Source organism: Xenopus tropicalis, chromosome 1 (assembly GCF_000004195.4).
Source record: "Xenopus tropicalis strain Nigerian chromosome 1, UCB_Xtro_10.0, whole genome shotgun sequence".
Classification (NCBI taxonomy): domain Eukaryota; kingdom Metazoa; phylum Chordata; class Amphibia; order Anura; family Pipidae; genus Xenopus; species Xenopus tropicalis.
The window spans coordinates 70,952,574-70,966,984 of NC_030677.2; the positions used below are offsets into that span (position 1 = coordinate 70,952,574).

The following is a 14,411-nucleotide window of genomic DNA, read 5'->3' on the forward strand; positions in this document are numbered from 1 at the left end:
TTTTTAAAAATGAGAATTATTTGCTTATAATGGAGTCTATGGGAGATGGCCTTTCCGTAATTCTGAACTTTCTGGATAATGGGTTTCTGGATAAGGGGTCCGATACTTGTTTAATGAAAAAGAACTATAAAACGTATTGACTCTGAAAGGAGTTTTGGATGTTCCCTGTGACTTTATTTGTGTACACAGTGCCTTGGGTGTCTATATGATAAATTTGGCCTTGGTAATACTGCAGTCTCAAAACAGAGGCATAAGAAGGCCCAGGGCCCCCTAGCAAATTAAAGCACCCTGGAAATGTTATCCTTTCACATTAATAGTAAAAATAATTTTACACATATAGGGGCCCATTTACTTACTCACGAACTGGCCGAATGTGTCCTATTGCGTTTTTTTCGTAATGATCGGTATTTGGCGATTTTTTCGGAAAATTATCACGACTTTTTCAAGGCCATCCGAATGTTGCGCAAAAGCTGGCGATTTTTTCGTAGCGTTAAAACTTGCGCGAAATGTCGCGCCTTTTTCGTAGCCATTCCGAAAGTTGCGCAAAATGTTGCGATTTTTTCGTAGCGTTCGGATTCATTCAAGCTTCAGTATGGTGACTTTTCTTGGGCCAGGTTGGAGCTGCAGGGTGCCATTGAGTCCTATGGGAGGCTTCCAAAATCATGCTAAGTCTGAAAGTTTCGGCCGCCGCTTACGAGTGCTCAATACGAAAAAGTCGCGACAAGATACGAGCGAATCGTAATGGCTACGAAAAACTCGCGTTTTTTCGCGAATGTTGTATTGGTAACGAAAAAGTCGTGACAATTTCCGAAAAGTCGTAAAGGCGCCGAAAAAAATCGCAAAAAATACGAAAAAGACGCAAAATGTTAGTTTTCCAATCGGAATTTTTCCAATTCGGATTCGAATTCGTGTCTTAGTAAATCAGCCCCATAGTATCAATTCCACAACCTTTAAATCCAGCCCCAAACCTCAAAACTTATTGTGTCATAATGTATTAAAAGTCTTTACCAAATCTAGATAAGTAATATTAACTGCTTCACCTCGGCCTGCCACTTTCATTAGCTAGACAAAAAAACTCCACTAAATGAATTTGGTATAATCTTCCATGGTAAATCCATGATAGATTTCAGGAGGAACCACATATTCAGTCAAGGGTGGTGCAAGCATAAATCTGAGTTCCCATACTACACATAAATGTATAACATCATAATAATCAATCCATAATGAATTTATTGAACTAATTTCCCTTTGAACTAAATGTTTTTGTGCATAAAATGCTACAGAAGGGGTTTTTCATTGTGGTAACTGTGGGGCATCTTCAGAAGTAAAAACTAAAGAAGAAATAAATATTTAGATAGTCTGCTGTCTTTGTGCTTATCAATATATTTTCAATCCCCTGCATTTAACCATGCTATTAGTCCTTTTTTTTTTTTTTTACCTAAAGAATGTTTTGACACATATTTTACTGTCTGAGTTATTATTTCTTCTACTGTTTGTATTTTACTGTATGTTTAGTCTCTTTCAGCCACACTTATAAGCCATTTTATCTTTCTCCTCTTAGGATTGTTTATACATTTTATAAGCTGTTTTTTTTGGGTGCCTGAACAGCTTTTACCACTTTTTTTTGCCATGAATACAAAATACTTTCATTTAATAATGTATGTAAGACTTAATATTGCAGAATTAGGTTTTAGCCCAAATTGTTCTCACATTTATTGATTTAAAAATGGATAAAGTGTGTGCTAAATATTTCCCCATTAAAGGATATTAGGGAAAAGGAGAACATATAGTTCTGTTTAGGTGTAAATGGGCAGTTCCCCTTAAAACTACAATGTAACTAAGAAAAGGACATTATGGGGCTGATTTACTAAGACACGATTTCGAATCCGAATTGGAAAAATTCCGATTGGAAACGAACATTTTGCGACTTTTTTGGTAATTTTGCGATTTTTTCGTATTTTTTGCGATTTTTTTCGGCGTCTTTACGATTTTTGCGTAAAAACGCGAGTTTTTCGTAGCCATTACGAAAGTTGAGCAAAGTCGCGATTTTTTCGTAGCGTTAACACTTGCGCGCAAAGTCGCGCCTTTTTCGTAGCGTTAAAACTTAAAAGGCGCGACGTTTCGCGCAAGTTTTAACGCTACGAAAAAATCGCGACTTTGCGCAACTTTCGTAATGGCTACGAAAAACTCGCATTTTTACGCAAAAATCGTAAAGACGCCGAAAAAATCGCAAAAGATACGAAAAAATCGCAAAAGATACGAAAAAATCGCAAAATTACCGATCATTACGAAAAAAACGCAATCGGACGCATTCGGCCCGTTCGTGGGTTAGTAAATGTGCCCCTATGTATTTTAACATACTAAAAGTGAACTTGAAGGTGAACTACCCTTTTAATGTCTCCAGCAGAGTGTCTGACTGGGACCCCAGGGGCCCACCAGGAAACCTTAGACCATAGGCCCACTCTCCAAACTATTTTTTCTTCTTTCCTCACTCAATCCCTTTATTCTCCTAGTCTCTTATATTTACCTGCTAGCATCTATCCTTCCATCTATCCCTCCACTTTGTTCCCATTCAGAAATAGGGAATGGCCATGAAGCAGGCCAAATGGTGAGGAGCAGGAGGGCCCACTGACACCTGGGCCCACCGGAAGTTTTCCTGGTATCCTGGTGGGCCAGTCCGCCACTGCTCCAGCAACAAGGGTAATAACAAAGAACAGGCACTTTGGTGAACACAGAGAACAGGTAGTATTTACTGCCTTGCTTGGGAAATTTCTATTATATGTGGAGTATACAGCTAATTTATTTAGCTATTTTTATTATTTAGCCAGAACATGAAACCCACATCTTCTATTTACCAGCAAATTATAACTAAATAGACATATGAAAACTGTTTTAGAAGAGGGTTTTGAACTCAAGCACACTCTTGAGGGACAAAATTTGGGCAGGACCTACCTACATATACATGAAAACATCACAAATAACAACAAATCAGCCTTAGTTTAGGACATCTATAACAGCAAATAAGTGTTTATCTCAAATATAATCGTACACAACCAGCAACTGGACTTCCAGAAGAGTTTAGGAAAGAATACATGCATTCTACCCAAAGCTAGATTTTAAGTCTTCAGGCCAGGCTCCCACTGCCACTGTTCGGAGCCACCATAGCGGGGGTCAGTCACAACTATAGAGAATCATAATGTACCATTCAATTTAATAATCCCTTACACAAAGCTAGACTTTAGATTTACATGTTTTTGAGCTACACTGCTAAGCTACATTTTTAAAGCCAAACTTTTAGCCTTGTGCCTTGTTCCGTCTCAGTACTCTTATGTCACTGGGGCTGCTAATTTACCTCATGTTGGAACATTTACTTAGAGTAACAATAACAGAGTAGAGGAAGCAAGAATAAACATCGATTTTACACAGCAAGCACGCCAGAAAAACAATATTTCTGTGTTAGACAATTGTTATTATTATATACAGTGCAAACATATATAAACACTAATAACAAAAAATTAAAAACAAGGTTCTGTTACTTTGGGGCTATGGTGAAAAATGTAGTAACAGATGCGCATATGTACATGCATACACATATCATGTAATATAATGCAATGTCATTCTTGTTTTTTTACACAATACATCCCCTTTAACCTTAATCTTCCCTATGCATGCCTTTATAGTAGTTGAAAGTTGTAGGTACCACTGCACAATTTTTGTTGCACCACTGAGCAATGCAAATAATTTCACATTGTTAGAGGCAGCAAGGGGCACTGTGTATAATTTTTGTATTTTAAACCTAAATAATAATAAAAAGAGTAAATGGGTGAAATGGCATGTCAACCCCAAAAACAATCTTTTGCCTAATAAAAGAAAACATAATTCAAAGCAACTTTCCAAAATCAATTTATTAAAAATTATTAGTGTTTTAATAATTACGTGTAAATGTAATTGCTATAGAAAGCAGCATTTGCTGAACTCCTGGTTGTTACTTTTTAAACAATGTTGCAAGTGTCAGGCTCCTCCAGCAAGACAAGTCTGTAAAATCTGCTGGTGTTTGTTACATTGTTTCAAACACCAGAGCCACCAGGGCAGAGAATAGAAAGGACAGGCAGACACTGCTTTTAATAGCAGTTATATATATATACAAATATCTCAGAAACCATTACAAATATGTAATGAATGTAAATTGCAAAGTTGCTTAGAATAAGGTTCTTTTAATAGGCAAATAATTATTTTTGGGGTTGACATGTCCTGACTTCAAATTATTCAGCAACATTGCAGCCTGTATAATAGTTTGTATAAAGTCTCTTTCCAGAGCTAGACTCCTAAGGACTATTATTCAAGTGAAGTCATCAATCTGTCAATGTTATTTAGCTCAACTATTAGCAAACCAAATTATGACCAAACATTGGAGAATTAAGCAGTCTAATATTCAGTAAAGACTGGTAATGATCTTTTTATTTAGTTTCAGCTTGTAACAAAGCCATTACCTTTCCAAAACTCAGTCTCAATACATTTCTGCCCTATTTGAGTATAATTTCATAAAGCATATGAAGTAATTGCTCACAGAAACCTTACATACAATAAAAACTGCCCTACTTAGACCCCAGGCAGAAATGCAGGAGCACTAAGAGGTGCAAGAGCAGAAAGGTGCTGTTTTTGAGTGCAGAGATTTGTGGCACCTTAGGTTTGGGCAAGGCAGGGCGATAATGCAAACAACATTGTGGGCTGTACCCGTTGCACCCTGACCTGCTGGTAGTGATCCCTAAACAATTTCAGAAAAATATATCACCTTTATAAAACATATAGCTTTACCTAACATGTTGCAAAGTAATGCGTTTTAGAACTGAAATCCTTTAAGAACAGAAGTACTTAAGAACAGAAGTGCTTTGTCATATGCAAATCACCCAATATTTTATTAACCAAAATGCAGTTTTCTCCCAAAATTCCAGAACGTGTGTGAAATGTATCCGTGTAGGGCTGCAAGTTTTTAATAATGTAACTGATAATAAAAAAAACTTAAACGTAGCCTCTTCTACCTCTCTGCACTGTTTTCTAAAGGTATTCTAAATGGAAACTATTTATACAATTCAGGTTTCAAAAGTGTATTAAGTTGCCATGGAAACGCTATTTAGTTTCTTGTTACCGATACACAGGTTGCTATGTTATATGGGATCCAAAGATCATCTGCATCTTTGATCATTATGTATACTCATTCATACACAAAAGAACATAGTTAAAAGGGTTCCTTCTCCATTGCAGACTAATTGCATAAATGATCAAGCCACTCTACTCTACTTAGACGGTATTGCTTAATTGAAGAGAAAATAAATCCCTATGCATGAGATGGATTTATTTGTAAATTTCAGTTAAGGGTATATATACCCTTCATGAATCTCTTTTCACTTCCAAGCTCTTTAAGTAATCTGCATACCAGTGTTACACCATCTTTCTGTTATCCACCAAAGGAAAGTTATTGAGCCATATTGTCTTGCTGGTGCTGTATAATGTTTAGAGCTTGATAAAAAAAAAATGTGTAAAGGGAATCTAAACCTCCCAAAAATTAATTGCCTTTGATTTTCATTTGTTAGTGAATCTTTGCATGTGGTAAGTGAATAAACAAGTGCTAAAAAAGGGCAAAAAAGAGTAGTTTGGTAAAAAAAAAAACAGATACAATTTAAAACAAAAAAAAGTGTTTTGTTAAAGGTGTTTTTAGTTTGTGCAGAAATGTTACCAATTAAATAGTAAGCTCTATGGGGCAGGTGCCTCTTTCCACTTGTCACTATAACACTTAGCCCTTAATTTTCAATGTAACTGTAATTTGTATTTATTTATATTTATCATTGTATGTCCCCAGTTTGTTCTATCAATTTATTGTTCTGCTGTACAGCACTGCTTGCATTATAAATAAAATATACATACAGTACATACATACATACATACATCAGTTCTTAATATTATCTGTTTTCTGTTGTGGTCTATTGCTAGGCAACCTTGATCCTTGAACCTCTCTCTCTCTATATATATATATATATATATATGTTTAATAAAAGCAAAGTACTCCCATTAGGCTAAAGACACCCATTGCTTAGGGTCCACTTCTCTCTGCCTGCTGTTTTGTAAGCAGGCAGAGAGAAAGTTCCACTTTCATCCTTGTAGCAGCACTGACAGACATAGTGAAACTACATGGAGGGGAGATCAAAAAACATGACAGCATGCATTTTTGGGTTGATCTCCACTCAGATGCTCTTTGTAGCTGCAGATAAAAAAACGCAGCCATACAGAACTGGACCCTATGTAGTGTGTGACTTTTGCCTGAATGTTGCTTAATATAGTTGCATTATCATATATCCAGCACAGGCAAAATCTAGACCAGCTAGATTTAGATGACCTAGATTAGAAATAATAAAAAAAACAGTAAAAAAGAGCAACATTATTGGGCATATTTATTATAGTGTGTAAGATCTATGCTTTTGTGTTCTAACTTGTAGGTGACTATTCAAATCAAATTGCTGATTGGTTGCTATGGGCAACATCACAGTGATGTTGGTTTACAGTATAATAAATATTCTGTTGACGTGCTTGTAAGTTTAAAGGTGCAGATTACCTCTTTTGCACTGGCACCCCATTTTATTGGCTATCAATCCAGCGGTGCTGTTGTATGAATTTACTATATATATACATGATATTTTAATCTGCCGATATTGAAATAAATATATTGATGATATACAGAGTTGTATTTGCAAGATAAGCTACACTGTAGTTGTGAGAGGTAGTGTTAGTCCAATTTGTTTGACATATTATTTATGAAAAGGAGAAGCACTAGTTACTTAGTTATTAATTTGTGAACTTTTAATAAGCTTAGGCTTCAGGGCCTAAACAGTCTTACTTCCTATACTAAATAAATTATATTATGTCTAAATACAATTAGACATATATGCCAGGTTTGTATCATGATATTGATGCATTTGTCTTCTTGCCCACATTGCAAGCTGAGCACTGGTTTTACCAGTCTGATCTACCTTTCAATTAAGATTAGTAAAGCTTTAAACATTGAAATCTTGTGCTTGCTCCTTTATTTCTTTTGGTTAAAAGTTATATATATTTATATCTTAAAACATGACACTTTGATATTATTTTAAGAATGAAGACGCCTCTAATATTATCTACCCAAGACTTTTTCAGCAGGGGTCCACTGAATCCATATTTTTAAAATTCAGATGAATACCAAATCCTACACAGCAGTGTTGTTTGAATCCCAAAAGGGATCTATTATGTGGAAGCCCATAAACTAGAAAACTCTGAAATACAGGAATACTATTTTCCATAGAGTCCTAGCTCCAACTTTAAATTAATGTCATGGCAAGATTATTATTACTTGTTTACTTTTTTATTTTTACTAAGAAGCAAACCAGACCCACAGAGAATATCCTCTATAAATAATGCTGCCAGAAATAAGCATCTTAATTCTAAATCTACATGAATTTATGGATTTAAAATTACATAAATCAGCAGAAATTTACCAAAATGATTTGCAAATTTAAAAAAAAAAAATACATAGATTTCATATTCTGCTACAATTTATCAATGCATGTTTCTAATGTGAATAGAGGCCTTCAAATTTTAGCAACAAATTCGGACACATTGCCTAACCCAAAACAGTCAGGAATTTGCATTCACTATTTAAGTGCTACAGGTGGTCCTGATGTCCTAACAATAAATACTTTGTTAGGAAATTGGAACCTAGGTCTCCAAAACAGAAAGACCCTTTCAAATTCCAAGAAATATTTTTCAGGAATTTAAGTAACAATTTCTATAAACTATATTTTACATAAAGGTTTATTTGGTTATTCTGTGCTGTTAACTTGTCTGACAACCAGTGAGTGACTTTATATAGAGCCTTTAGCCTGACTTCTTAACAAAGTCTTTTTTGTCAAGAAATCAAGTACTGTAGGCAATTATTATTATTATTATTATTATTATTATTATAATCATTTATTTATAAAACGCCAACATATTCAGCAGAGCTGTACAATAATGTGAAAATCTGCTGAACCAATTCTTCATTCTTTTATATCGTAGTTGTTCAGGCCAGTTAAAGGGATACTTCCTCTTAGAATTAAATATCAGTATGAGATAAATGTTTTTCAGACAGGTGAAAAAAAATAAAAATCTACAGGGCTACATACCCTAACCACCAGCAATCAAACACAAATATAAGAAATAGAAACAAGAACAGCAATAGAACTAAAGTCTCACATTCAGTCTCTTTTGTGGGATTCACTGTCTGTTCAGCCAGATAGCATTCTAAACTGTTAGCTGGAATTCAAATAATTCAAATATCATGAAAAAGAAAAAAAGAAAAAGCCATGTGTAATTAAGACAAATAAAGAGTAGGTAAAAACCTTTACCCTTATTAAGACAAATTAATTCATACTGGTGGAAACCATAAACTCAACCTGACATAATTTTTTAGCAATGGGTTTGTGCATCACATGCTGTATGTGCTGTGTTTAACATAACTGCTCTTCTGTGCCAACAAAGCACTTTAGTTTTGCAATACAAAGTTTACAAAAGAGAGAAATGGTGGGGGAGAATAGAAGACATATATGACCATATCTAAACTACAGCAACAACAGTTACTGCATAAAACACAATAAAGTTTCCAATTCGAATGGCACAAAACAATTTGTTTCATGGTCTTAAGGTGCCCATACATGCACCTATATTATCGTACGAAACAAGGTTTCATATGATATTCAATGTGTGTATGCTAGGTTAACAAGGCGACCAATATCAGATAAAGCCTTGGATATCGGCCGTCCTTTCAATTGGGCAGGTCTGAAATTTTCAAAGGTGCCCAAACATCAGCTTACTTTAATGCTGAATAGGCACAGTTAAGATAACAGGAAAAAATTTTATTGTAACATGTGTGGCCACCTTTAGTTAACAACTACAAGTACTTGTTTTGTAACAGAACTCAGTTCCCTACTCAGGTCACAGTCTTAAAATTAATAACATAATATCTGCGCTGCCATTTATTAGACCCAGAGTTTCAAGCTGTTTATATTAGAGGAGACCTGACTGATTACTCTGAAATACATTAGAGTTGAAGGGCTAAATAAACATTATTCTTACAAAGTTTTGGGTTCTTGTATCCTCAAAAAATGCAGTGATGACATAAACGTAGACATGTTTAAAGGATGTCCTAAATATATGTGATCTATCATCTGAAATGTGTGGGGTCTGGAATCAGATAAGGGATCTTCCTGTAATTTCAAACAACAAGGAGTAAAGTTACTAGAAAACCTTTAAGCATTAGAAAATCTAATTGTTTTGCCATCAACATGGATTTATGGCACCTCAGTTAGCATTAAAGGAACAGTAACACCAAAACATTCAAGTGTATGAAAGAAATTCCAAAATAATGTACTGCTGCCCTGCACTAGTACAAGTGGTGTTTTGCCTCAGAAACACTACTATGGTTTATATAAAGAATGCTGCTGTGTAGCCATGGGGGTAGCCATTCAAAGGAGAAAAGGCACAGGCACTTAGCAGATAACAGATAAAACACTATTGTATTCTACAGAGCTTATCTGTTATCTGCTATGTAACCTGTGCCTTTTCTCCTTTTTTCCAGCTTGAATGGCTGCCCCCGGGGCTACACAGCAGCTTATTATATAAACTATATTAGCGTTACTGTAGCAAAAACACAACTTTTACCAGTGCAGGGCAACAGTACATTATATTTAATTTACTTTAAAACTCTTTCATTTTTTGGTGTTACTGTTCCTTTAAGTACAAGGTACTACTGGTCATTTATGTTCTGTGCTCCTGAGCCCTGAATACAATGCTGACTGTGGTAGTCAGTACTTACTTGCCCATAGTGCAATGTATAATACCTCGCAAGGCAACTTCGGCGATTTGCCGAAATCGCATGCGCAGCGTGTGCCATCCCACCGGCGACTTAGGTTTTCGCCGGTGGTGTGGGATGGTAGTTCGAGGAGATTAGTCGCCGTGACAAGGGAGATTTGTGTGCCAGAGCCCTAAGCTGACAGTCAATCTTGGCTTTTTTTTGGCTTTTAAAAGCATTCATTCAGTTCAATAATGTATTTATATTTATGTAAGAGTCTTTTTTTATTACTTCTTTATTTCCTGTTATTTATATAGCACTGACACATTTGCACAGTGCTTTACAGAGATTCATCATTCACACCAGTCACTAGCTCAGAGGAGCTTACAATCTAAGGTCACTATCAGATTCACACATGCTATGGTCAATTTAGTCAAAAGCCAGTTAACCTGCCTGTATGTTTTTGGAGTGTGGGAGGAAAACAGTAGCTGGAAGAAACCCATGTAGACATGGGGAGAACATACAAATTTCTTGCAGATAGTGTCATGGCTAGGATAAAACAAAGGACCCCAGTGCTGCCAGGCAGAAATGCTACTCAGTGTTAACGTGGGTGTATGGAAATGTTAGTGTGACCAGTCATATGCCGCCTCATATGCTGTCAGTGGTAAGATAGTGGAAGGGTTCTGAAGCTGCATGACAGCCATACCCATTTCAGATGGGTGATGGATGCAGCTTGTACCACCTTTCTCCATCTGGTGCAAGTATCCCTTTCACACTATTTTAGCACTTAGAATCCATTTCTATTGATCTTAATAGCTTAAGTGATAGCTCTCTAGTAGCATATTGCAAAATACTGTTGGTTGAGCCCTAAAAGGATATTACATTTCTAAAAGGATGTGTATATTTCCCCACTAGAAACAGGCATTCCTGTAACACTAAAAATTATATACAGGAGAACCACCCTTTTTAAGTTTTTCAGATGACTAAAAATTCATCATGTGCACTTTATAAGGGCAGATGCAAACTCTGCACAGCCATATAAGATCTATATACTGTAAACTTGACAGATGTGGAAGACTTACACTTTTTCAAAGAAGCATTGTAATACTTGAAATACTACAGCTTCCAGGACCTTCACAGTATGGCTGGAGACACAAAAGCAAACTTTCCCATTAACTTTTCTAAAGCAAAAGGATTTTTCCATATGTTGTTGGAAGTAGAAAAGGAAGCCTGGCACAGATGGTTTAAGGGAAGCAGGTGGCTTAGACGCCTGCTCACTAATTTTAGTCAATAATTAATCTAATCTGGTCTCACTGGTCTCTCCTGACCATATGATCTGGCAGCATGGAGAGAACACCAACATGCAAAGCGATCCCTCCATGTTTCTGGTTGCAGATGTGCAAGCGAACATGAGCTTTTGTGAAACAATTTGCAAACCATTACCAGCCACAATCACTGCCTTGGGGCAAGCACTGCATTGATCTTTCAGAAACTACAATGTCCTCACAAAGGACATACCCTGAAAAGAGAACACTGAAAAACAGGGTATGTGACTGCACCACACTGCCTGCATTAATCTATAGTTTGTCCAGTTTTAGACAGAATGCTTTGCAATATTATATGCAATGGCATGGAAATTCACTATTCTGTTGTGAAAGAGGATGTGGCCCCCAAAATAAAATGTTGCCTAATCGAAGATATAATAATATTTAATTTCTAAGAAACTTCAGAAAATCCATTAATTCTAAATTTTCAGTATTTTTAAATGTTATTTGCAAATGTAACAGCAACTGAAACCAGTTTCTATCTGTTCCTTTCTGCCCTCCTGTTTCTGGCAAATAAAACAAGTCAGCTCTCCTCCAGCCATGATGATGTCTCTTGATCAGCTGACTTCTGCTACATAGTTTCAAAGTCAGAAACACCAAGGAAGAGTATAGCACAGGTCAGACAGACACAGCTTTCAATAGCATATACATATACATATAATGTTAAAACCAATGAAAATATGCAATATATATGTTGAAAAATTGCTTAGAACTAAACATTCTTCCATTAGGAACATTTGGGGGGGGGGGGGGGGGGTTGCTATTCCACTTAGTAATGTTATTTTCCTTAAATAAAAAGTAAGCATTATTTTATAATCTTTTTACAATATACGTCTAGTAACAATAAGCAACAGAGTGCAGTATTTAATGCCATGAGTGTACTGTATGTGTGTGTTTGGAGACACAACTTTAACAAGTGTGAGAAACCATCCCCGAATGCATTCCATAGACAGCACAAAAAAGTGCTGAGTGTTGGATAAGCTGGTTATCTTGACTGAAATTTGAATGCTGTCAGATATTGTTTCCTATGTTTTCTTTTAGAATTAGAATCACTTATCCCATGACAACAGGGCTAGCCTGACTTTGAAGTTTTGTACGTCATCAGCATAGAAAAGTAATGTTTAACTATAAAAACCACAAGCTTGTGAGCAAATAGGATTTGCATAATAAAAGGAAAATGTTTATAGATATCAAATACACTAAGGTAGGTGGCAAGGGAAAGTGTTTAAGGGTGTCAGTGAGTGACTTATTTTCAGTTTATACTGAATTGGACTTCTGTTCCCAAACTGACCATTTATCTCTGAACGTGCCTTGAAAGTTCTCTCTTGTTTGTTCCACAGTAACACTGCCGAACTCTCCTCCATTCCTCTCCTTATTAGGAGAGAACAATCCCCAGTCAGATAACTTGCTACAAGCTTTCGATCTTAAAACAAACTACTGCTAAACATCTATTAAAGTAATTGGAATGGACAAAAAAAACCCACAGGCACATTAAGCTGGTTAAAAATATATACACTCGTGTAGAGCACACACTTTAAGGTCCTTTTCTTAATATATACTGTAATAAAAATAAGACATAAACATAATCATAAAACACACATCAGCTCATACTCCTCCCCCTACATTAACCCCCCCATCATAAGCATGAAGGCTCCCTCTAAACTGTGCATTTCATGTTAAATTGTGTCTACACAATACCACACTGGCAATGCCCAAACTGTGACCTTTCATGTAAAGCTTAACTACAACTCCCATCCCAGTAAAAAGCTCCTGTTGCGAGGTGATTCTGTGAACTGCATATGAAAAGCTGGACAGTTACATTTCACTAATCACTGAGTCTACTAGAAGTAAAATATATTTTAGTTTCTAAAAATATGGCATTCTAAGTATTAAGGTCACCAAAAAGTACTTCCTTAAGGAACTCTCTGAAGATAAGACGGGGGCTGAAAAAAAAAACGCACCCACTCCTCCCTCCATGTCACAAAAGTATGTTTTCAGGTGAAAACATCTAATAACAATGCAAGTGCTGGAATAAAGACGCAGAAAAAGCCCATACAGAAAGATGTGAGAATGTGAGCTCATCAACCGGTACCACATATATCCCCAGTAACAATGAGAAAAGCAGCACAAGTATTACAGTCATGAGAGGCTGGAAGTAAAGACTGCAGTGCCACTCGGTCTCCTAGCACAGAGGCACCCACTCACAGTTGGCCGGGCACTTACTGTAGAGTGCAGCACGCATGCGCATTGCAGCTGGAGTTCACTGTAGCCGAATGGGTAGCAGCCCAGTTTTCAACTTGGGGTTCGGGGGTGTCCCCCATCTCCGGGGCAGCAGCCAGAGGGAAACCAACAGCGGCCACTGAGGCTTCGCGGTAAAGATTCCCCTGCCACATTCTCTTTCCAAGACAGGCCGGGGAAGGGAACCGGCGAAAGAATAGCGCACAGGGAGGGGGGACATAAGAAGAATGTATAAATAAAAGGCAGCTCTCGAGTGAGGAGGTTTTCCACAACTTCCTAAATGCATATGTGTGGTGATTGCCCTTCGGATCCACCCCAGCAGCAGCAGACGGAAGTGAGAGGCGCATTCCCCTTTCTGTACAACTCGGGCTGAGCTGTCAGCCGCACTAAGTTCTTATCCAGGGGCAGGCTGGCATGGGGCACAGCGGGGCACTGCTTCTGTTCCATGCTCTGGAGGTCAATGCCCCCCCTTGGCTTCAGCAATGTAAACTATGTAGGGGGGGCATGGGAATAATGCAGTTAATACATGGAAAGGGTTACATAATGGCTTAGGGCTCCCTTGTCATCTATACTAAAGGGGCTGCTAGAGCTGCAGTTTCAGTTGTGAGTGCCAAAGCTTATCCAATGTGCATTAAACCCAAACGGACCAAAAAGACATAGGCGATAGATATAGATATGCAGGGAAAGATAAATGAGACAGGACAGAGGGAAGAAGACATAGATGACCCGAACTGACAGTGAGGCAGAGCCGGATATGGGAAGATACACACAGGTAACAGAGTGACAGACAGACCTGTTTGTAATAGATAGCATTAACAGATTTTACCAAGTTCACTCTTTATGGAAAAAGAAGCAGCTGCCTTGCTATACAATGCCATTGGTTGCCCCAACAAAGAATATGTACCCCCCCCCCCAAACTGGCACTCTCTGCCCTAACGACAAATGAAAGATGCCCCTGTGCCCAGTACAAAGTGCAGCTCAGTGAGTGCCCTGTA

At 37.2% G+C, this 14,411-nt stretch overlaps 1 protein-coding gene across 5 annotated transcripts in view; it reads right to left on the reverse strand.

Moving 5' to 3' along the window:
• pde5a (phosphodiesterase 5A) overlaps positions 1-14,411 on the reverse strand; it is a 107,253-nt gene that overhangs the window by 71,964 nt on the left and 20,878 nt on the right. For 2 of the 5 annotated variants that reach the window (XM_012966035.3, XM_012966026.3), the window contains exon 1: positions 13,402-13,792. In XM_012966035.3, coding sequence (XP_012821489.2) covers positions 13,402-13,763 — 362 coding nt within the window. In that variant the 5' untranslated portion in view covers positions 13,764-13,792. 5 annotated transcript variants of the gene reach the window in all.